At 45.0% G+C, this 24811-nt stretch overlaps 1 protein-coding gene across 5 annotated transcripts in view; it reads left to right on the forward strand.

The window, feature by feature from the left end:
* MYO5B (myosin VB) overlaps positions 1-24811 on the forward strand; it is a 339234-nt gene that overhangs the window by 144456 nt on the left and 169967 nt on the right. For 4 of the 5 annotated variants that reach the window (XM_032310014.1, XM_032310013.1, XM_032310011.1 and 1 more), the window contains exons 3-4: positions 11631-11802; positions 15284-15428. In XM_032310014.1, coding sequence (XP_032165905.1) covers positions 11631-11802; positions 15284-15428 — 317 coding nt within the window. Of the gene's footprint in view, positions 1-610; positions 619-11630; positions 11803-15283; positions 15429-24811 lie in introns of those variants that run through there. The other variant, XM_032310015.1, reaches the window with a different exon arrangement.

Below are 24811 nucleotides of genomic sequence, written 5' to 3' on the forward strand. Positions count from 1 at the left end.
CTGAAGAAGGGGTCAGAGAGGTGGCCTGAGGACGCAGGCACACGTCATGTGGGCAGGCCTTACGGTGGGGGGTGACTGCGAGAGAAACAGGCGTTGCCCAAAACTCGGGAGGGCAGTTGACACACGGTGTTACATGAGTTTCAGGCACATGGCACAGAGATTCGACAAAGTTAGGCCTTGTGCTATGTGGGTATTGGGCTCCGTGAAATAAGTCCTCCTGAGAAAGATGAATGCCACGGGAAATGACTTTTTTTTTTTTCCCCCTTTCTCGATTCCATATTGAGAAACAGGTTTTGAGGGAAGTGGCAGGAGGAAAGCAAGCATTGGCCTCAGGGTGGGTTATGTTGGAGGGGCTGCCGTGGGGCAGGAGTTGGGTGGAGGGAAGGCCGGGGAGCTCCCGGCCTCCCCCCGAGATTGCAGTAGCCCTCAAAGTTGGGACCACACCAGTTAGCCTTTGATCATTGACTGTCTTGTTGTTCCTCCTTCCTTCAAGCATCTTGATCTTGTCTTTCTCATTAGCAATGACCTACTTGAGAAATGGACCATGTCTTAGTCTTTGCTCACATAGTATATACCGTGGTTGGTTATTAACTCATGGGTCGGCAGCAAGATGGGACAGTTCCGCTTACTAACCTCTGTCTACATCCCCTCAAGCCCATCACTTGGTAAAACTGGGACACTGAGCTACACGTTCACACCAAGGTGTGCATGCCTCACCTTCCCCTTCTCGGCAGGTGGACATGGCTCGCCTCCTCTTGGTTTTGAGGCGAGAATCTAAATTCCCGACAGATGGAATCATGTTTACTCTGTGGAATAATTTCCCACCCCACGCCCCAAACAAAATAAAATTAGTTCACCCACTTGAGTGGTGTAACTTCTCTTCCAACATATCTCATTTTAGATGATCTTTTAAGTGGGTGGGTATTTTTAAAGGTTTGTACAGAGGTAGTGAGGAATGACCTGCCGCGCTGCTAAAACAGCAGATGCTTGCCTCCCCAGCTGAGAATCTGCCCAGTGTGACTAATCCTGGCAGCTGCCCCGGACCCCCCACCACCACCCCACCTGCTATGTGGCCAGTCAGCGTGTGATCAGAAGGGATGCCGGGGGTGCACATTAGCAGCCCTGGAGAAATAATGGCCTCTGAACCTCCAGCTCTGTCCAAGTCACTTGCAGAGTGTGGTTTGGCCACTGTTGGACCAAGTGGTCACTGGGAGCGACGAAGCTGAGCGAGCGGTGGCCCAGAGGCAGGAGGGCAGAAGTTGGAGGACTGGCCTCTGCGAGCTTGAAGAGCCTCTGCTCTGTAGCTGAGAGTGTCCTCGTGTGTCAGGCTGGCCGCAATCCAGCTGCAGTGATCCACATCCTTCTCACCACCTCAGTCCAAGAGTGCGGGTTTCCCTGTGGTGGCGAAGGGCGAAGATACGTTCATTCTTTTCTGGAACAACAGTGTCCTCCCCTCTCCCCCCTCCCCCCCCAAGCTTCTACTTTATGCTTGCTTGTGTGTTCAGCTCAAGGTGGTCCGGCTTCTTAGTGTTCCTCTGAGATGTTTCTTCTTCATCGTCGCTTATCATTTTAGTTGTGGTCAAATACACAAAACGTCAAACTGGCCACGTTAGCTATTTTTAAATGCACAGTTCAGTGACGTAAAGTACTTCGACTTTGTTGTACCTCCATCCTCGTCCAGAACTCTTGATCTTGCAAAACGGAAACTCTGTCTCCATTCAGTGCTAACTCCCCACTCCTTCCTGCAGGTACTGGTAACACTGTCGGGGCCTGAGTTTGAAGGCTCTGGGTTCTACCGTATTTGTCCTGGCTTGTTTTCCTGAGCACAATGTAAGATACTTTCTATTTAAGCCAATGGGAAACTTCTTGGAAAAGGAGAGTGTCCTCTCTGTCTCCCCGCGGCTGTGATGGGTGCCGAGTAGCCAGGTGTGCCCACCCTTACCGCTGTGCTGCTTCTAAACGGGGTCAGGCATCTCTGTGCCAGTTGGCAGACTGTGGTCATGCGAAGTTCCCTCCTTGTTTGCTTGCGGCGGAGCTGAACCTGGCAGCCCTTGGATCTTGCCTCCACCTCCCTTGTAACTCCTGCCCTCTAGTGGCAGGGGAAATTCACCATTTCCATGGTTTTGCATTTAATTTTTTTTTTTTTTTTTTTTTTTTTAGTTTAAATTCTAGTGAGCATTGCAGTATTGGTTTCAGGAGTAGAGTTCAGTGATTCATCACTTACATACAACACCCGGTGCTTATCATGGGAGGTGCCCTCCTTAATGCCCAGCACCTGTGTAGCCATCCCCCTGCCTGCCTCCCTCCTTCAAGCCTCAGTCTGTTCTCTATTAAGCCTCTTATGGTTTGCTTCCCTCTCTTTTCCTCCTCCTCCCGTAAGTTCATATGTTTTGTTCCCTGAATTCCACATATGGTGGGGTGCCTGGGGGTTCAGTCGGTTAAGCGGCCAACACTTGATGTCAGGTCAGGTTTTGATCTCAGGGTCAAGAGTTCAAGCCCCACACTGGGTGTGGACCTTACTTAAAAAAAAAAAAATTCCATGTATGAGTGAAATCATATGGAATTTGTCTGTTTTTTTTGTTTTTTTTTTTAAGATTTTATTTGAGAGAGAGCCCAAGGGGTGGTGGGGTGGGGGTGGGGGACAGAGAGAAGGAGAAACAGACTCCCTGCTGAGCACGGACCACCCACCAACCCCAACATAGGGCTGACCCCAGGATCCTTAGATTATGACCTGAGCCAAAGGCAGATGCTTAACTGACTGAGCCACCCAGGTGCCCTGAAGTTTATTATTCTCTAAGTGATTTATTTTACTAAGCATAATACACTTAAGCTCCATCCATGTTGTTATAAATAGTAAAATATTCTTTTTGATGGCAGAATAATATTCCATTGTATATTTATCTCTATCCATTCGTCAGTTGGTAGACACGTGGGCCCTTTCCATAGTTTGGCTATTGTAGGTAATGCTGCTATAAACATCAGGGTGCCTGTGCCCTTTCGAATCTGTATTTTTGTATCCTTTGGGTAAATACCTAGTAGTGCAATTGCTGAGTGATAGGGTAACTCTATTTTTAACTTTTTAGGAACCTCCACACTGTTTTCCAGCGTGGCTGCACTAGCTTGCATCCCCACCAACAGTGTAAGAGGGTTCCCCTTTCTCTGGATCCTCACCAACATCTGTCATTTCCTGACTTGTTAATTTTAGCTATTCTGACAGGTGTGAGGTGGTATCCCCTTGTGGTTTTGATTCACATTTCCCTGATGCTGAGCGATGCTGAGCATCTTTTCATGTGTCTGTTGGCCATCTGGATGTCTTCTTTGGAAAAGTGTCTAGGTCTTCTGCCTATTTCTTAACTGGATTATTTGCTTTTTGGGTGTTGAGTTTGATAAGCCCTTTATAGATTTTGGATGCTAACCCATCATCAGATATGTCCTTTGCAAATGTCTTCTCCCATTCCGTGGGCTGCCTGTTAGTTTTGTTGACTGTTTCCTTCACTGTGCAGAAGCTTTTGATCTTATGAGGTCCCAGTAGTTCACGTTTGCTTTTGTTTCCCTTGCTTCTGGCAGTGTGTGTAGCGAGAAGTTGCTGTGGCTGAGGTCAAAGAGGTTGCTGTCTGTGTTTGTCTCTAGGATTTTGGTTTCCTGTCTCACATTTAGGTCTTTCCTCCATTTTGAATCAATCTTCGTACTGTAAGAAAGTTTCATTCCAGTTTCATTCTTGTGCGTGTTGTCCAGTTTTCCCAACACCATTTTTTGAAGAGACTCTTTTTTCCCCTTGGATGTTCTTTCCTGCTTTGTCAAAGATTAGTTGACCAGAGAGTTGTGGGTCCATTTCTGCGTTCTCTGTTCTGTTCCATTGATCTGTGTGTCTGATCTATGTGACGGTACCATACTTTCCTGGTAACTCCAGCTTTGCCTTTCTTTTTCAGGATTGTTTTGACTATCTGGGGTCTTTTGTGGTTCCATACAAATTTTAGAATTGTTTGTTCTAGTTCTGTGAAAAATGCTGGTGGTATTTTTTTTTCCCTCAATATACATTTGTCTTTTTATTTTTTATTTATTTTTTAAAATTTCTTTTCAGCATAACAGTATTCATTGTTTTTGCACCACACCCAGTGCTCCATGCAGTACATGCCCTCCCCAATACCCACCACCTGGTTCCCCCAACCCCCCACCCCCCGCCCCTTCAAAACCCTCAGGTGTCCATAGTGTCTCATGGTTCACCTCCCCTTCCAATTTCCCTCAACTCCTTTCTCCTCTCCATCTGCCCATGTCCTCCATGTTATTTGTTATGCTCCATAAATAAGTGAAACCATATGATAATTGGCTCTCTCTGCTTATGATAATTGGCTCTATCTCTGCTCTCTATGCTTATTTCACTCAGCATAATCTCTTCCAGTCCCGTCCATGTTGCTACAGAAGTTGGGTATTCATCCTTTCTGATGGAGGCATAATACTCCATAGTGTATATGGACCACATCTTCCTTATCCATTCGTGCTGGTGGTATTTTGTAGGGATTACATTAAATTTGTAGATTACTTTGGATAACATAGACATTTTAACAATGTATAGTACTCTGATCCATGAGCATCTAATGTTTTTTGATTTCCTTATGTCTTTTTCAGTTTCTTCCATAGTGTTCTATCATTTTCAGAGTACAGATTTTTTTTTTTTTAAACCTCTTTCGTTAGGTTTATTCCTGGGTATCTTATGGTGTTTTGTGCAGTTGCAAATGGAATTGATTCCTTGATTTCTTCTGCTTCATTGTTAGTGTATAGAAATGCAACAGATGTCTATATGTCGATTTTTATGTCCTGCAAGTTTGCTGAATTCATATATTTGAGCAATTTTTTGGTGCTTTCTAGTTTTCTAAATAGAATATCATGTTGTCTGTGAAAGTTTGACCTCTTTCTTGCTGATTTGGATGCCTTTTATTCCTCTTGTTGCCCGATTACTGAGGCTAGGACTGCCAGTACTATGTTAAATAGTAATGGTTAGAGTGGGTATCCCTGTCTTGTTCCTGACTGTCGGGGAAAAGCTCTGGTTTTCCTGTTAAGGATGACATTAGCTGTGGCTGTTTCACACATGGCCTTTATGGTGTTGGGTATGTTCCATCCATCTCTGCGTGTCTCCTGCCTGGAGTTCGTATTCAGTGTTTGTATCCTACCTGTGTCTTCACATACCTGAGCCCTTGAACATTGGTGGGGGCCAAGGCAAGCGGGTGGGTGTGAGCCTTCCTCTGCCAGTAAAGACATGCTTCATCAACAGGCACGTGAAACCCACATTGCTGATTTTTGAAAGCGAAAACATCTAATAAATTAAAAACATGTTTGCGACTCTCTACTCTTCCATCTCCATCTGGCTGCCGTGTAAGTAACTGTTGGCTTTAAGCGTGTTGTGCCTGTACCTGTATGTAAAGAAACTGCAGAGGAACATGAATCATGGAGTATTGCAACATCTCCTTCTTGACGTGTTGCCGTGATTACAAACACTGTACTAATTTGTGAGGGCCTCTGGAGCCCCGAGCCTCTAGGGAAGTGGGGACCTGACACTGGGCCTGGTATTGGTATTTCCATGTGTGAATTTTTTTTGCAGTTGTGCCTCCGAAAGGCAGGATTAATGTGCTAATTTAATTTGCCTTTGCTTTATTTACTCTAAGCATCTTGACTGCCCGGCTCCTCCCCATGCCTGGAAGCGGTATCTGTCTCTGGTGTTGGCAGTGTTAGAGTCCACAGGCCTGCCAGGACCTGGCGGCCATTGTCTTACCTGACAACGTGGAGCAAGAGGTGTGCAGGAGCGTTTCCCTGGGGCCGAATGGCTTAGTCCCAGTGTGCCGAATGGCTGCAGTCCCAGTGTGCCGAGGGCTGCAGATCTCACTGCATCAGCACCGAAGCCTGATGCCAAGGGGCAGAGTGACCATGTATTCTTTCATAAGCTTCTGTTTTGTGTTTAAAACGATGGAGCCCTTGAAGATGCAGGGCCCAAGGAAGGGGCCCTCTTACTCATGTCTGAGGACGGTGCTAAACATTGCAAACTGTTACAGCCAGGAGATGGCCAGCTTGGTTCTTTATGCCAAGAAGCAAATGTTGCAGAAGAACTGGACCACTGTGCTTGACCATTGGCGCACTCAGACCTGTGCACCTAGAGAATGTCCACAGGGCTCATCAGTGCAGTTCAGGGAAGTGTCAGCTGTGTGCACAGCTGGCGAAGTAAGAGCTCAGAGTGGTCAATACGCTTGTCCCAGTAGAACTTCTTAGTGCAGGTGATTTTCATTTTACTGGTTATTTCTGTTCTTTTAATATTTGTTTGGTCACCTAATAATTTTTTGCCTCCAGTAGCTCAGTAATCCACAGTTGAGACTGTCTTTGTTCAGATGGCAAGGATAATGGGAGGAAGACTGTATTTATTCTGTTTGTGTTGTGCATAGTTATAGAACAAATGGCACATAAAGGTCTATTAGTTAGATTGTTACCAATGCAATTAGTTATCTTACCTAAAGTAGGCTATAATTTTCCAGTGGAAATATTTTTATTGTAAAATACTCGTAACCTAGAAATGACCGTCTTCACCATTTTCCGAGGTGTGCTGTCACGGGCATTAAGGGCGCTTACGCTGCTGTGCGATCACTGCCAGCATCCATCTCTGGAGGGATCTGTGTCCTGTTACCGTTGCCCCTTTCCTCTGCTGTATCCCTCTGCTGTATTTTCCATCAGGACATTTTGCCTGGCTGCTTCTGCTCAGAGATGGTCGAGGCAGTGATTTCTGCTCCCTGTTCTCTCCCTACCCCGCCAAGCACAGGGACATTGGGCAGTGTCTGGATACGTTTTGGGTTGTCCTAGCTAAGGAGGGTGGTCTGCTACTGGCATCTGGCAGGTAGAGGACAGGGATGTTGCTCAGCACCCCAGAATGCCCAGGGCAGCCAGCAACACCCCCACTCCCCATCCTAAATGTGAATAGTGTGGAGGTTGAGTAAACCCTGGATTAAGCCCATAGAGGAAGTGGTCTGGATTTTTCTTTGCTGAGACCCACCTAGTCAAAAGCCAAACTAGGACCCCACGATTCCAACAGAATGTCAAAGCTGTGTTTCTGGCTAATTTGGAATCAAAAGATTAACTTGGACTCTGTATTTTTATGCTGCTGTCATTTTGTTTAAAATAACTTTTATGTTTTCCTTTATGGCTATTTTCTTCCCTTAATTACTTGTATCACCATTTATTCACAATTCATTAAAGGCAGTTGCACTGTGATATGCCAGGGTCTGGTTATACAGCAGTGAAAACAGCACGTCTGTATCCCTGTGGGGGCTTTTGGTTTAACTTGTAATGAATCTAATACATACGTAAGCATAGGATTTAGAAAATGAAAAGGTCAAGGCCAGGAATCTTTAGAAATATATTAGCAACTTGGTGACATACTGGCCTCTACCTCCAGTGTACCTTTCATACTCCTCCTAAATGCATATTCTTTCTGAAACCCCCTTGGGCCCCTACTTCCGAGTTTCTTGCCGACATCTCAAACCAGGAACATGTACCATGGTAGACACCATACCTAAAAGCTCCACCATGGTTCTGAGCCCATTTTGACTTCTCTAGTTGGGTGCCAGAGTACGCTATGTGTAGCCCTTCAGGGTCAACACCCACCCCCTGCCAGCTGTTACCCGTATTAGTACTAGCTTCCTTTTCTCTGGATCTCTTAGTTCTGTGGGTAGAGTAGGAGAAAGAAATTGGCTTTATCTACCATACATGCTTCTTCTTAGCCCCAAATTTTTGTGTTGGTAGTTGTCACGCAAGGGTATTTCTAGGATCATGTTCTCTTTATGTAATTCTGTATAACACGGGTATGAGTTGATACGAGAGAGGTCATGAAAAAATCCAGTGTTCCATTCAGCTAATAATTTTTGAGCACCTACTAAGTATTCTAAAACCGTAGACCCATAGAGTATAAAACAATCTAGACCAATGTTCTCCAGAAGAACATTCTGGTACAGTGGACTGTGGTCTGTCTGTATTGGCCAGGATGGTAGTCACTGGCCACAGGTATCCACTGGGCCTTTGAAATGGGACTCGTGCGGGCTGAGAAATGGAAGTTTTGATTGTGTTTAATTTCAGTGAATTTAATTTCAATAGCCACACGTGCTGGCCTATTGGAAAGGGCAAGTATGGACTAATCCCCTAACCTCTTCTTCTATATTCTCAAGTTTTTACTAGTCCAAATATGCTAGGTGAGGACCAGTTGGAGATGGCCATCAGTTCCTCATCTCGGGGTGAGGTGGGGTGTGGAGCCACACAGGACATGCAGAGCAGACCTGCTCATTATGGGAGGGTGACTGAGAATTAAATCTTGTCACGAGTGTTAAAGTTTGGTTGCCTCTTCACCTCCGATGGCCCCACTTACTACATTGTGAGGTCTTTTGTGCCAGGAAATTGTCATGGTCCCTGATCACATCTTGAACACTTAGATTTCAAATAAAACCATGTTAGCCGTGAACGTTCGATACTAACAGCAGTGTTAGAATCAAAATCCGATTAAAGAAAACCCCTAAGTCTCTCTTTCCCTGCTTCCCCCTGGATGCACTCACAGCCCAGACGCTGCTCCGTTAGATGCTGAACTCGCACCTCCTCCAGCCTTGCTGTGGCTCGGGGCATGTTGACTTTCCAGTCCTCCTGTAACCAGCACCGCTGGCTTGTTTGTGGACCTTATTTTCACAAAACTGCATATACATTTCCCTCTGTGCACTTGAAGGAGAGTTTTCGAGGGAGTGTTCATCTGAGGAAAAATGAAATGCCAGCATTTCTGTCTCAGGGTTTAAAGACTCAGAGCTCAGGTCCCTGCTTTCTGATCTGAACAACCAGGGGTTGGGCTAGGGGAGCCCTGTGGTTCTGTACTTGGCTGTGTCCTGGGCTGAGTACCAGGGCTGGACGTGGGGTGCGGAGCCACACAGGACATGCAGACCTGCCGCTCCAGGGGCGGGGACATCTCTGCGGGGAGGTCTGCAGACAGACTCAGGGAGAGGAAGGGTGCGGTTAGGATCCCAGCTAGAGGCAAAGGGTGGCGGGTGGGGGAGAGCCATCACCTCTAGAACTTAAAATCTCAACTCCATTTCCCCTTGTTGCCCATCTTCTAGAAATTCTGTATCCTGCTAGGGAGTGATAGCTAGTTTATTGCTCTCCTCTATGGAGTAAACTTGATAAAAGACCTTTTCACAAAAAGAAGAGCCTTGATACACACACACCAACACATACATACCCCCACCCAATAGGAACGTATACAAAGGAAACCTCACTAACATGGCTAACTGTTGCTAATTTGTGGGGATGTTGCTGTATTTCATTCTCTTCATAAATTCAGCAGGATGCTGTGGGTAGCTGCTTGTCTGTAAACACAGTTGTATGTCAGGTTTAACTTTCACGATTTATAGATTGTTGAGATCATTGCCCATTTGCGAGATTGTCTCCTGAGGCCAAGAAAGAGTCTATTCATGAAAGGGTCTGACGGGCTGTTGCCAGCTGCCTTCTAAAAGGTCAGTCCAGGGGCGCCTGGGTGGCTCAGTGGGTTAAGCCGCTGCCTTCGGCTCAGGTCATGATCTCGGTGTCCTGAGATCGAGTCCCGCATCGGGCTCTCTGCTCAGCAGGGAGCCTGCTTCCCTCTCTCTCTCTCTGCCTGCCTCTCCGTCTACTTGTGATTTCTCTCTGTCAAATAAATAAATAAAATCTTTAAAAAAAAAAAAAAAGTTCAGTCCATCTGAACCTGGGCACAGTATACCTGTGTGGCCACATCCTTTCTATTGAAGGTCTTACCAGTTTCTATACCTTTGCTTATGCGGTGGATAATGGTGTTGCTGATCTATTATTTGCATTTCTTTGGTTAATGGCCATTGAATAGTTTTTCATGTGGTCTGTAGTTTTTTTTGTGGCTTGTATCCTATACATAATTTTCTGTTGGGGTATTTTTTTTTTTTTTAAAAGATTTTATTTGTCAGAGCTAGAAGGAAAGCACAAGCAGTGGGAGGGAGAAGCAGGCTCCCTGCTGAGCAGGGAGCCCTGGATCATGACCTGAGCCAAAGGCAGACACTTAAATGGACTGAGCCACCCAGCTATCCCAGGGTATTAGTTTTCTGTTTGACTTCTTAAAACTTCGGTTACTAAGTTTAATTCTGTTATGTAATGCAAGATCCTTTTCCCCCTCTCTCATTTTACTCTACATGTGGTGTGTTTTATGATGGCTTAAAAATTCTACTGATCGTCAAAATACAAAAATTTGCAACATACTTCTGACTTTACCATCATTCTTTAAAAGTACTTCCTTCCGAAGGTTTTCAAACTACCGGACTACATTTTCTTTCTCATTTTGGTCTTATTCTTTTGTTTTATCTAAAACTTACTTTGTATGAGGGAATGAGACTAGAACACAAGTTCAGTTCTTCTTCTCTAAACAGCTTCAAGTTTACCTGCTGCAATTAGAAGGAAAATTCCTTTTAATAATTTCAGTGTTATGAACAAATTTTCCTTCTGTGCCTGCATTTATTTCTGGATCTGTTATTAGATTTTGTCTGTCTGCCGATTTTAGCACCATTCCTATACGTGCTGACTATGGTATACCTTAAGATCTGGTTGTGCAAGACCATCTAAAAGTGGGGCAAGAGAGAACATTGATATTTATGTTCTTTGGGAAAAAAAAATTTTATTCCAGTAAATTGAGGCTATGCCCATAGAATTTCCTGAAAGGCTTATATAAGAGTGGTTCTTAAAATATCTATAGACCACCTGTTGCAGAGCTACTTGTAGATTTCTTTTTTTTATTTCAGATTCCTGGGTCCCACCCCAGACTCTGCCTACACATAAGTAGTGTTGGAGAAACTGTTTTTTTACAAGCTTTTAGATTTTAAAGAACACCATGAAAAAACTTAGATAAAACATGATAACCCAAGCCAAGAGTCTACTGTTTAAACACTAAAGAACATCATCTTTTTATTACATAGAATATTTATATACATAAGTCAGTTATAAGTCTGTCCTGTCAATAAACATCTTTGGAGTACTCCCATCTAAGTGTCACGCTAGGGTCACAAGGATGGCACCTTGCATTTGAGACTCCCTGGTGACACACGTCAAAGTGAAATGATTTTTCTGGAGTAGCTTGCAGTCAGCCTGTCGTGCAACAGATGTACAACTCGAGGGCATTCATGTAGCGCAGTTAGTTGTAAGGCAATCCTAATAAAAAGTGAATGGGTCAGTTGATGAGGGGAGGAAAGCAAGAGCCTTAAATGAGAGCAAAGAAGGTTGGCTGCTTGGGAGAAGGAGCAATACTCCTATTGCAACCACAACCAAAGACCCACTATGGAGGAGCTCGACAAGCCAGTAGAATATGTCATTAAATCTCATTGTGTTTCCAAATCTCTAGTGTCATTCATTTTTTATCTCAATACATTGGGATTATGTCACCAGCAAGTTTTCGACATCTCTTATGGCAAGATGAACATTCCGTTCAGTTGGCCCTTCTTTAGAATGGGTTATTGGTCTCCATCACTCAGGATCATGTGAGCGCAGTAACCCTAGCCGACAGGACAGCGAATGCAGGCTACATGCTTCCTAACCCTACCTTTTTGTGTCTATTACATGCATTTCTTTAGATTCGGGAATACCCCATTGATGTCCAAAGCAACCAGCTGCCTTTTCTGCGGAATCCAGATATCCTGGTGGGAGAAAATGACCTCACCGCCCTTAGCTACCTACACGAGCCTGCAGTTTTGCATAATTTAAAGGTCCGTTTCCTGGAGTCGAACCATATCTACACTTACTGTGGTAAGTGGTGTGCGTCTGTTGTCTGCATGGGTTTGAAAGGACTTAGGATCTTCAGACTGTACGTGTTCAGCTCTAATAGTTAGGAATCCTACTAGCATTCTCCTAAGTACCTCTCATCCGAGACCCTTGAAGGGTTTGCAATCAGAGAATGTGGCTTAATTAGGCCACCTTGCATCTCTGTGGGACGATTGGTGTTAATTACAGCTCAACCAGGAAAGAAATGGACCACACGGTGTGGCTTGACTGACTTCGGCGTAGTCTGGGGTCTGTAGGAAAGCAGTAGAGGCATTCTAGGGTCCTAGCTCGGGTGTCTGTGCCCTCACCGGGCACACCCCCGGAAACCGATGCCTGGCAGGCTTCTGTTCTAGCCTAAGATAGTCTGTCTTTGTCTGACCTCTCCCTTGCCGTGTACAAATATGGTGCATGATGAATATTTGTCGAATTCATGAGCAGAAAACATGACAAATGCTTTAAAACAAAAGTCCATAAATTCCCATTTTTGTTTTTCTTGAAACTTCTCAATTTCCTGCATTCCATTTTTTTTCTTTTCTGGGGAGTATGAAGTGGTATGGTGAAAACCAGAGGCCTGTCCATGATTGTCTGAGGAGCAAAACATTTTGGGGAGGCCTGTCCATGATTGTCTGAGGAGCAAACCATTTTGGGGAGGCCTGTCCATGATTGTCTGAGGAACAAACCATTTTGGGGTCTGGCTGAGCAGTCAGGCTGTGGCTGCTTTGGGGGGTGGGGATGGTGGTGGGGGTCGTCCCTGCTGTGCTTTGAGCCCTGGCCTTCTCTGTTGATCACAAGGGAGGCCTCAGGACCAGGGTTTTTTGCACTGTGATATTATTCCACTTCGGTTTGGAATTGGTTGGTTGTCTCCTAAGTTCCCTGAGCTTTTCTGCTAGACTTCAGTGCTTGAGAAGTAGTTTCGCAAATACTTCTTCAACCTGATTGCTGGTGAGAAGCCTATTTGAAAAAAGACCATCAGTTATCAGAGACTTCAACAAGTTGGGCTTTAAGAATAAATAAATAAATAAATAAATAACCCCAAACAACAACAACAAAACCATTAGCTTCACTTTTTAAAGTCCTCCTTTCTAAAATAGCCCCTGGTATTGGTACATAATTCTCCAAATTGGAGTTGGCCCCTCCGGTGTCAACTGTTCAGAGTGACCAACATGGCACAGGATATGGAGTCCTCAACAAGCACTCCTTTCTGCTCTGAAAGTGGCTGAGACATTTTAGGAAAACATGTGACCTCGGAGTATAATACTGAAATACCAAAATGCTACATGAATTAGACTTTTATACAGCCCTCTAACAAGCAGGACAACATGTTAAGGCTGTTTTTGAGAGACTTCTCCAAGTCATTAGTTTTAGGAGAAATATATCAGTTCTAGGTGTTACTTTTCAGTCCAGGTTCTCTTTTTGGACAGACTTCCATTTGAAGACTTGGTGGGTGTCTTTCTCTCCCTTAGCCTGAAATGTAGTACACCAGATGATTCCAAGTATTCTGGTATGTTTTTTTCCTTTTAAAATAGACTTTTTAAAGCAACTGTGTTTAGGTTCACAGTGAAAATGAGTACGAGAGAGAGATTTCCCATATAACACTCCCTTCCCCCACACATGCTCAGCCTCACCTCCTGTTAACATTCTGCTCAAGAGCGATACGTTTGTTACAACCGAAGAACCCACACTGACACATCGTTATCACCCAAAGTCTCTCATTTCCATTGGGTTCAGTCGTGGTGGATGGACATTCTGTGGGTTTGAACACATGCATGACAGCATGGATCCACCATGATGGTACCCTGACAGTAGTTTGCCCTCCAATCCCCTGGGCTCCACCTGTGCATCCCTCCCTCCCCCCCAGTCCGTGGCCACCACTGATCTTTCCTGCTGCCGCCATCATCTTGTTTTCTGTGGGCTAGTGTAGGGTTGGAATCACGCGACCTTTCCGGATTGGCTTCTTCCACTTAGTAACAGGCGTTTCAGTTTCCTCCATGTCTTCTCATACCTTGATAAGCCCCCTTTTATAACACTAACAGTCCATTATCTGCGTGTGTCACAGTTTGAGTCACTTGTGGAAGGCACTCGTAGTTGCTTTTAAGTTTTGGCTGTTGTCAAAGCCGCCGTGAACATCCACGTGCAGATGTTAGTGTCATAGAATGTTTTCACCGTCTTTGGATAAATACCAAGGAGTGTGAAAGCTGAATTCTGCAGTAACAGCATGTTTTGTAAGAAGCCACCAAAGTGGTTGTACCATTTTGTGCTCCCCCAGTGATGAAGTAGAACTTTCATTCCTCCACATCCTCACCAGCATTCAGTGTTGTCTTGTGTTGTGGGTTTTGGCCATTTGAATGTGTGTGTGGTAGTATCTCCTTAGAGCTGTAATCTGTACTTCCCTGGTGGGAATGTGATGTGCTTATTTGCCATCTCTGGGTCTTGGTGAGGTCTCTGTTTAGATCTTTCACACATTTTTCTATCAGATGGATCATTTTCTGATCCTCGAGTTTTAAGAGTTGTTTTTATTGGTTTTGGATATTACTCCTTTATCAGATACTTCTTTGGGGGCAGATGTTTTCCCTATTCTCTTCTCATTTTCTTGACTCATGTACCTTTTCAAACACCAGAGGGGAACACCGTGTAGGAGAGCTCCCGTCTCGGCAATGACCTTTCCATTCTTGCACTTTCCCACATGACTGGAAAAGCTCCCATTTTTTTGGTACCTCTGTCAGTGGTTCTCTTGAGATCCAGATTGTGCTCTTATTGGAAAGAAAAAGGCATGAATTTCTTGAAGATGGGATTTCATTTTTCTTTGTATGTTCTCCAATATTACCTTGCCTTTCCATGAAAGATCAGGGGTATTTGATGGTTTGCTGACTCTTCATGCAACATGTATTTGAGTCCGTCATTGTGACATACTTTCAGGAGATACAAAACATTTTTTAAAAAAGTGAAAAATAATACATGATATAAAATGATGTGAGCTAATAAAAACCTAACACTCTGTGCTTGCTATGCAAGATGCTGGTCCAAGAGTTCTTTATTAATCATTACCTGCAAGACAAGCAGGTGAAGGTAATTAGGATTCCCAGTTTTATAGTCCAGGAAACTGGGGCACCTAGAGTTTAAGTAATTCACCAGCATCCCCTAGTTAACACCGGTTGTGACAAGATTTGCTTGTGCAGCACTTCACGTGTATTTTAGGAGGGCTGTTTGCTGAGCGTCTGTGTATGTGCATGCACACATGCTTATTCAACACTCTAGGGTATTTGGAGGCCCGGCTTTCTTTTCTCCGCCGAAGCCTAGCACAGTGCCTGGTGGAGACTCAGACACATCTTGATTTAGTTGAGTGATTGGTTGTGATTCATTCTCCTACTCCATGTTTTGTTTTGATGTATATAAACAAGGCCTTTAAAAGACTTGTGCCGGCTGGCTGTCTTGCTGTCAGCAATCTGACTGCATTCTCTGTTTGCAGGGATCGTGCTGGTTGCCATTAATCCTTATGAGCAGCTGCCAATCTATGGTCAAGATGTCATCTATGCCTACAGCGGCCAAAACATGGGGGACATGGACCCACACATCTTTGCTGTGGCAGAAGAAGCCTACAAGCAGATGGCCAGGTAAGAAAGACTTCAGCCCGGCGGTCCTGGGTAGTCGGAGGGCAGATAGGGAAGTGTCTGCCTTCCTTGGCTGCTTTTGCCCAGTGGTTGAGTGGTGATTCTGGGGTTGCGTGAAAGTACTGGGGACAGATCCAACTCAGGTTCTAGTTCTCTCTGCCTTTCCCCTTGTCGTCATTGTCATCCTGTGAACCTGAACTTCTCCTTGAGGAGCAGGGGCTCCTAAGACTTCATTCAGTTTTTCTGAGAAATGACAAAAACAAATGCCTTGCAATTTCCTCTGTCCTTGCCTGCCTTTTAGATTTCTTGCCTCCCCTCCTGGGGTAACAGATTCATTTTCTAGCCTCACCATGCTAGCTCACCATGCGTTTCACAGATCCCGCTAAAGTCTTGCTTCCTTTGAAGGAACCAGGACTCCGAGAACTTCCTGAGCTACCAAGCATTTGAAATGGGAATTTCAAAACAGGGGTTATGTATAGTGGGTCTAGAGTTCTCTTTAGAGACTTAAGTCAATCTCCTCTGTTTTGCCCCCCCCTTTTTTTAAGCTCTGAAAGATGGGTACAGGTCTGTTTCATTGGAAAGTGGGTTAGGTGATTCTATTAGGGTTCTGCTGGGAAACAAACCAGTAGCAGGGAAAGAGAGGGAGAATGTGTGTGTTTGGGGAGGGGTCTGTGGGTTATTTTAAGGAATGGTTTTCTGTGGTTGTGCAGTCTGCTGAGCAGGCTGGCAGGCTGGAGACCTCCGGAGGAGTGAATATTGTATTTCAAGTCTGAGGCCAGTCTGCTGTCATAATTCTATCTTCAGGGAAGGTAAACTTTTTTTTTTTTTTTTTTAGTTCTTAGGGTCTTCATCTGATTGGTTGAGGCCCACCCACATTATGAAGGGTCATGGGTTTAAAAAAAAAAAAAAAAGATAGCCTGCCAATGGAAATGCTAATCTCTTCACCAGCACTACCTTGACTACTGCTTGACCAAATACTGGGGTCCTAGGCCGAGCTAAGCTGACATGTAAAACTAATCACCACACCTATGGTCTTGAACTATTCAGGCATAAGGTGGGGTTAGATAGATTCACCGACATTTTGGTAGAAATGCATATTCCTATTAATGCTAACATGCTGGATCTTTCCAAGCAAATCTTTCTTGCCATCTCTGGAGAACTCCTTATGGAGCTAGCAAACTTAGGGAAGTCCCTTGTGGGGAGGAGGGCTGCTTTGGCTTAGTGAGAGGGGAATCCTATCTCAGATGATCTGTTTCAGTGGATTTCAGGGTATCATTTTCAGCCCTGTGAAAGTTTCCGTGAAAGAAGCCTGTTCTGTAGACTTCTCTCCTGATTTAGTATTGCCTTGCTGATTGTATAACTCAGTGTAGAAAAATTTCTGCTTCCTTATGGATATTTACTGACCATGTTCAATGTGAGCAGTAATGGGAGGGATGAGCAATTCAACAAACAGAATGATCCATAACCATTTTATTTCTCTAAAGTGTGGCAGGCACCTGGGGGGCTAAAATGGTCTCTACCTTTGACAACTCTAGGGCTTGACTAGAAATCACTTAGCTTGATAACTCATTGACGCAAGCCTCCTAACGGAAAGCATGGTTCATGGTCAGGACATGTGGAGAGAAGAATGGGTTTTAATGTGCTTCGGTGTTTTAGTATGCAGCCCCACTCAGGTGTTACTATGGGAGGTCAAGAGTATGGCAAAGTGGAGAAAGACCTGGGATTGGGACAGGCTCCCATGCTTTGGGAGAATCACTTGCGTTGAGTCTTCAACTATCTTCCTTTCTTTGGAGGATGTCTTCTTTGTGGTTATAAAACAGAAGGTGAGGGGCGCCCGGGTGGCTCAGTCATTGGAGTGTTTGGCTTGTGGTTTTGGCTCAGGTCATGATCTCATGGGCTGTGAGATTGAGCCCCACATTGGGCTCTTTGCTCAGTGGGGAGTCTGCTGGAGATTGTCTCCCTCTGCCCCTCTCCTTACTCAAAAGCATGCATGCACATAACACACACACACACTCTCTCTCTGTCTCTAAAATCTTAAAACACACACACACACACGTGAGTGTGGCTTGTTTCTGATGACTTTCTACTATACTAAAAGTTCTAGCAGCTCTTTGACTTGTCTCTTGATGGATGTCGTTTTTCATTGTTTTCCGTCCCATTCTCCTCTTACCCAGTTGCACTTAGATGTATCAGAAGTTCCTGGGGTTCTTTTACTGAAGACTTTTTGGGGTGCCCTGATAGCTCTGAGAGTCTCCTAGCCTCTGGAACTCTTCACACCATAGATCCTCCTGCTTAAATGCCCCCATTCCTCCCTTCCATGCCTGGAGCTGGGTGCAGGGTTATTCGATACTTGGGTTATTTCATTTGCTTGGGTCCATGTTCACATCCACTAGAGGGAAGGGGATGCAGTTTTACAGGGTGGTGATGATACAGCCTTGCCCTAGGTTTATGAATTTCACAAGTAAGGGGTTTGGGTGTTAAAGATGGACCAGGAATTGCTTCCTTCAGGGTTTTAAAGTTTATACTCATTTTACTCACTGAGTCCTAGGTTGTAGCCAAATAATTTTGCTGACATTCTTATGCAATTTTTGCTCATGAACGGACATTAGAAGCGTTAAGTCCAGCATGTGTGGCCATGGGAGAGAGCTATTTTTGAATTTCTGGTGTCAGCAGCTTAGGGTTTCTTACTGATTCGAGAGACACCTTGGAAGCCCCAACAGAATCTTTGTTGGGCAGAAAAGTTTTTGCTGTATTTCCAGTATCTGTCATTTCCAGATGCTAGACCACATTCATTAAACAATACTTCCTGACTGGGTTGAGTTCCTCCTTGCTTCATCAGTAGCTGTTGATATAATGTTGTGATTCAAGTAGCCACAGCTTAGCACAGTGCGCTTTGCATCTGATCTCTGGAACAGCTGGGTGAAGTAATCAGTGTGAGAAACCGAAGTTAATGACTTGCGGTATTGGGAGACTGTGACTCCGTTGGCCTTGGATTCAGCAATTATATCTCTTGATTCACTGGGGATTTGATTTTCTTTTCCTTTTTTTTTCTTTCAAGTTTTTATTTAAATTCTAGTTAGTTACCATAGAGTATAGTATTGGCTTCAGGAGTAGAATTTAGTGATTCATCCCTTATATATAATACCCAGTGCTGTTCGTGGCAAGTGCGCTTCTCAATGCCCACCACCCGTTTAGCCCATCTCCCACACACCTCCCGCCATCACTCCCAGTTTGTTCTCTATTAAGAGTCTCTTACGGTTTGTTTCCTTTTTTGTTGTTGTTGTTCCCCTTCCCATATGTTCATCTGTTTCATTTTGTTAAATTCCACTCGGGTGAAATCACATGGTATTTGTTTTTCTCTGACTCATTTTGCTGAGTATAATATACTGTAGCTTCATCCTTGTCCTTGCAAATAGCAAGAGTTTGTTCTTTTTTTTTCTTTTTCTTTTTGAGTTCGTTCTTTTTGATTGCTGAGTGATATTCCTGTGTGTGTGTGTGTGTGTATTTGTATTTATACCACATCTTCTTTATCCGTTCACTAGTTGATGGACACTTAGGCTCTTTCCATAGTTTGGTATTGTTGATAACCCTGATGTAAACATTGGAGTGCTGGTGCCCCTTCAGATCTGTATTTTTGTATCCTTTGAGTAAACACTTAGTGGTGCAATTGCTAGATCATAAGGTAGTTCTATTTTTAGCTTTCTGAGGAGCCTCCATCCGCACTGTTTTTCAGAGTAGCTGCACCAGTTTGCATTCCCACCAACAGTGCAAGAGGCTTCCACTTTCTCCGCATCCTTGCCAACATCTGTTGTTTCCTGCGTTGTTGATTTTAGCCATTCTCACAGGTGCGAGGTGGTATCTCATTGAAGTTTTGATCTGTATTTCCCTGATGCCACGTAATGTTAAGCATCTTTACTGTGTCTGTTGACCATCTGGATGTCTTCTTTGGAAAGTGTTCATGTCTTCTGCCCATTTCTTAGCTGGATTATTTGCTTTTTGGGTGTTGTGTTTGATAAGCTCTTTTTAGATTTTGGATACTAACCCTTTATCAGATATGTCCTTTGCAAATGTCTTCTCCCATTCCGTGGGCTGCCTTTTAGTTTTGTTGACTATTTCCTTGTCTGTGCAGAAGCTTTTTATCTGGATGGATCCCCCCGATAGTTCGTGTTTGCTTTTGTCTCCCTTGCCTCTGGTGATGTGTCTAGTAAGAAATTGCTATGGCCGAGGTCAAAGAGGTTGCTGCCTGTGTTCTCCTCCAGGATTTTGATGATTTCCTGTCTCACATTTAGAACTTTTGTCTGTTCTGAGTTTATTTTTGTGTGTGGTGTAAGAAAGTAGTCCAGTTTCTTTCTTTATGTTGCTGTCCAATTTTTCTAACACCACTTGTTGGAGAAACATTTCTTTCATTGGCTGTTCTTTCCTGCTTTGTCTACACTCAGTTGACCCTACAGATTTTCTTTCTTGATGTGGCTCACATCAGAGACTTTCCAGCTCCTCATGCTCTGAGGGGGTTGGGGGATCCTGTCAAAGCTTAGAGGGATAGATACAGACCATCATCCCCGTCCTGAGAGCTGCTGCAGAGTTCTGCCATGCTGGAGGGAAGAAGGAAGAAACACAAAAACAGCCAGCAACTAGTCATTGCCCCTACCCCTGTTGAATTCAGCAGAGTTAGACTTGAGAGTAAATGGCGATTCACAGTAAAGAAAAGGTTAGTGGTGCCTGGGTGGCTCAGTTGGACAAGGATCTGACTGTTGTTGTTGTTTTTTAAAATAAAATATTTTATTTATTTATTTGACAGAATGATCACAAGAAGGCAAAGAGGCAGACAGAGAGAGGGGGAAACAGGCTCCCTGCTGAGCAGAGAGCCTGATGTGGGGCTTGATCCCAGGACCCTGAGATCATGACCTGAGCCAAAGGCAGAGGCTTAACCCACTGAGCCACCCAGGTGCTCCAAGCATCTGACTCTTGGTTTTGGCTCAGGTCATGTCAGGATCATGAGCTTGAGCTTTGCATTGGGCTCAACTTTCAGCATGGGAACCTGCTTTGGGATTCCTTCTCTTCCTCTCCCTCTACCCCCTGCCCTACCCCCTCCCCTTTCCCCCACCCCCACGTCACACATGCACACTCTCTCTCAAATAAAATCTCTCTCAAATAAAAAATAAAGGTAGAAATTGTATGACACCTCACATTCATTAGTTCTAGCCTCTGCACGAGAACCTGTAGTTCCCTCTAAGAGAGGGCACTCACCTCCACGACTTGCTGCTTCTGCTCCTTCCTCCTAGTCCAAGATCCAGAGTGCCCACTCTTCCAGCCTACCTACCTCCACCTCAGCTCCTGCGTCCAGTTGCAGCTGCAGGCATTTGTGTGCTAGCAGCCATCTGACAGACGGCTTGCTGAATGAGCACTGAAAAACGGAAGAGCGTTCCCGGACTCTGAAGGAGCACATTGTCTGGTTGGGGAGAGAAGCCCTAGTCAGACAAAACACCTGCCACTGCAGGAAGTGTACATGCATGGCGTCACTGGGATCGAGCTTGGAGTCCTGGTGGTCACAGATGGTCCAAGAAACCTGTGGGATTTAAGCTGCGTCTTGACGAACTGATACGGTGCATAGTGAGAAGAAGGCAGCTGGGTGCCTGGAATGGAGCGATCATCACCTCACAAGTGGGCCATCAAAGACAGGGTCACAAAACCACGATGACCTACTGCTTCACGCCCCTTGGGATGTCAAATCAAAAAGACGTAGTGACAATGTGGGTGAGGTTGTGGAGAAATGAACATCTTCCTGTGCTGCCAGTGGGAACGTCACATGTGTAGCTGCTTTAGAAAATACTTCGGCAGTTTCTCAAGAGGTTAAGCACACTTACCCACATGACTCTACAATTCCACTCTTGGATATATACCCAAGAGAAATGGAACAGTGTTCATGGAAAAACTTCTATGCAAATGTTCATAATAGCATTGCTCGTAATAGCCAACAGGTGGAAACAACCTAAGTAACTGTCAGCTGACAAATGGATAAATGAAACCTGGTACATCCATATACTGGTGTTTGGACAAAAAGGAACAAAGGCCTGATACGTGCTACCATGTGGATGAACCCTGAAAGCCAGCTGAGCAAAAGAAGCCAGGCACACAGGACCACATATTGTGTGACTCCATTTAAGAGTGTACAGAACAAGCAAATCTAGAACATGTTATTACTTGTCTAGGGCTTGAGGTTAGAGGTGAAATGGGTAGAGATTGCTTATGGGTATTTTTTGGGGGTGGAGGAAGGAGTTAAAAATGTTCTAAAATTGGTGGTGGTGATGGATGTACAATTAAACAGATTTACTTAAAACCCTTTGAATTGTATACTTCCAAATAGTGAATTGTGTGTTCTGGGAATTTTATTTCAAGCTATTAAAACCAGAAGGTACGATCAGGGGCCAGTACCCCAGTAAGTGTAACCTACATGGTGAGAGGGTCTGTAGGGCTGTGGCCTGGACAATGAGGGGCTGCAATGGAGACCCGTGAAGGCTGGGGTCAACTTTAGGAAAACGGGGCGCTTGCTATTATCAGAGGGGTAAAGATGGCCAAACAGGTTTGGGAAATCCTGGGTTAATCCAGAATGAAGCAACTTTAACCCAGAGCTGCTCAGAGTGGTGATGTCCACGTGCACCCCAAGTCTCCGAGGTGGGGATGTATTAGACTGGGTTTGCAGATCAGACCTAGAACAACAAGGATTTTCAGGAATTATCTCAAGGGACTGCTGTCGCTCTTTGGGAAATGCTGGCCTAGAGCATGGAGACATCTCAAAGCTTATTAGGTAAGGAAGTAGTAGGATGCAAAGAATGTTCAAAGAACATTTTTCCTCTGGTGGGTCCTATTTCATAATCTTTTCTTTCTCCACATTCCTATACTATTTTTTTAAAAGATTTTATTTATTTGACAGAGATCACAAGTAGGCAGAGAGAGAGAGGGGAAGCAGGCTCCCTGCTGAGCAGAGAGCCTGATGTGGGGCTTGATCCCAGGACCCTGGGATCATGACCTGAACCGAAGGCAGAGGCTTTAACCCACTGAGCCATCCAGGTGCCCCTCCTATACTATTTCTGAGGACAGGAGCATCTTGTGAGCATCTTAGGTCTTGTGGATATAACTTGTCTGTTGTAGATGATTTCCATGTGGGGGCTGATAAGGAGTTACCAAGTCTGAGACACTGGGACATAGTGTCATGTTCTAGAATCACTAACGTTTGCCGTAGGGCCCATAATTGGTGTTCAAGGGAGAATAGAAAGAATCAACATATTCAACAGGTGGAAACAACCTAAGTAACTGTCAGAGAATCAACATATTCTCTGAGATCAGTTATTATTATTATCAGTTATTATTATTATCAGTTATTATCCCCACTATGTGGGGATAAAAGGATAGGACCTTGAGGATGTTGAATAATCTTCCAAGGTCATGAAGATAGTAAACAGGAGATACTGGAAGCCAGGCCTGGTGAGTTTGCCCTGAAGCCCCCTGAACAGCCGAGAAGCCTTACTGCCTCCCTGTGTGGTGCATACTGACTGGTCCAAATGGTCTTTGAGAGGAGAACAAACTTGGGTCCTCAGGACACCACGAAAGCCAAAGGGGAGACCTTTCCCCTTCATAGTTCAAAAGCATCTAAGGTTTCACAGTGAGACTGGGGTTTCAGTGCCCTTTCTAGTTGGATGTGGGATCTGTTATTGGGATGGCCAGGTCTGATCCCTTTTTTGAGTTGTGTTATTTTTCTGAAAGAGTGGAGACACTGCAAAGCAAATTTCTTTGCTCAGGTAGCCAAGGTAATTGAGCGTGCACAATTCCATCTGGCTCTACCAGGTTGCCGTGCCGTGACTGATAGTGCAACATGGGACTACTATTGCCTGGGATCAGGGAGAGGGGGCACAGGTGGGCCCACTCTTGGCAGGGGGCCAGTGGGTGAGTGAAACAGACCTCAGGGCAGGGAGCCTTCCCCGAGATGGGGAGGAGCTCCGTGAGAGCAGAAAACCTGTGCTCAGTGGGGAGAAGGAATCTAATTTGTAAATTTTGCTAGGGTCCCTAGAGAGGGTATCTTGGTGGATGTGTGCTCCTAGAAGGATAAAGAGTTTGTAGAGCATCTGAAGGCCTTTGTGGATGCAGTGTGGAGATGAGTATCCATGGGGGAAAGGGCCCCCAGAAACCTAGAAGCCTTTCAGGTAAGAAGGAAGAGTTAAAGGGCTAACGGTAGGAGTAGAAGGGAGAGGCTGGAAGTGCGTGTTGCACAAGAGGGGAAGTCGGCTCTGCGTCTTCCGTTTCTGGAGGTCAAAACAGTAGACTTGATAACTTTTCTTCTTGGTCGTTGGGGTGGGGAACTCTGGGTACCTGAGAAGGGACGCAGGCCTTTGCAGGATCCCTTCAGCTACAGACTCGGGAACTGGGATCATTAGAAAAAGAATTATACACAAGTGATCTAAGCCACAGTTTGCTTTGAGATTGAGTTTAAAGTAGAGTGACATCCGTTTCTCCTTACTTTATGATGTAAGGTGGCTTGTTAGGGGTTTCTGTGCTATGGGGGGGATGTGGGGGTGTGGAGTACTTTGGGGTTGGGCTCGTGTGTTCACAGTACATGGTCCTGATGACGAGGGCAGAGCCAGATTTTGTTCCACCGTAAGCTCTTTGCCGAATGGAGGGTTCTGGGGGTTGCCCTCTGGTAGTGGTTTACCGCCTACTGCATGTCTGGGGACAGATGCTTGGGCCTCTGTAGCTCCCGGTATCCTCCCAGTGTAAAAGAACATCGGGCCCTGCGAGAAATGGTGCTGTGGAGCTCTGCGGATGCTGGAAAGCGGATGTGGAGGTTCGCTGGCTGTTGTTGATTGAATACGGTGAGTGACAGAATCACCGGGAAGGCCAGTAATTCAGGAGCATGGACTTGTTGAATTTTTACAGTCGATTTTGAACGTAGCACTTCGGTCAACCCTGGTGGAAGGGTGAAATTTGGTTTTCCTTCTCATTCATTATGGCTTCAAATTGGGACCAGTCAGGACTAGGCTGCTGTAGGACAAGCTCTGGGAGGTGCTCGGGGCGTCTGGACGCTGTTCACCTGTGCCCCTCCTCCCCGACTCGTGGACTCTGTTCCCTCCTGCCCAGTCTTCCCAGTCAGCACACGCCCATCTACCTCCCCAGGGGCCACCATGGCACTAAGATATGCAGCGCCTTTTGACCCTTTGTAACCTTAGATTTCTTCAGTTCTTTGTATTGTTATCTGTCATGTTTAAGACTCCGGTTCAGCTGTTTAAATTTCCGAGTGTATGGGAAGTTATTGAAATGTGTGCTGAATGGGGCTGATAACCTCCCTGTGTGAAAAGAAATTGGTAGTATGTTAGTATACTGTCCTCTGCTTTTAA

Source organism: Mustela erminea, chromosome 13, assembly GCF_009829155.1.
Source record: "Mustela erminea isolate mMusErm1 chromosome 13, mMusErm1.Pri, whole genome shotgun sequence".
Lineage (NCBI taxonomy): Eukaryota > Metazoa > Chordata > Mammalia > Carnivora > Mustelidae > Mustela > Mustela erminea.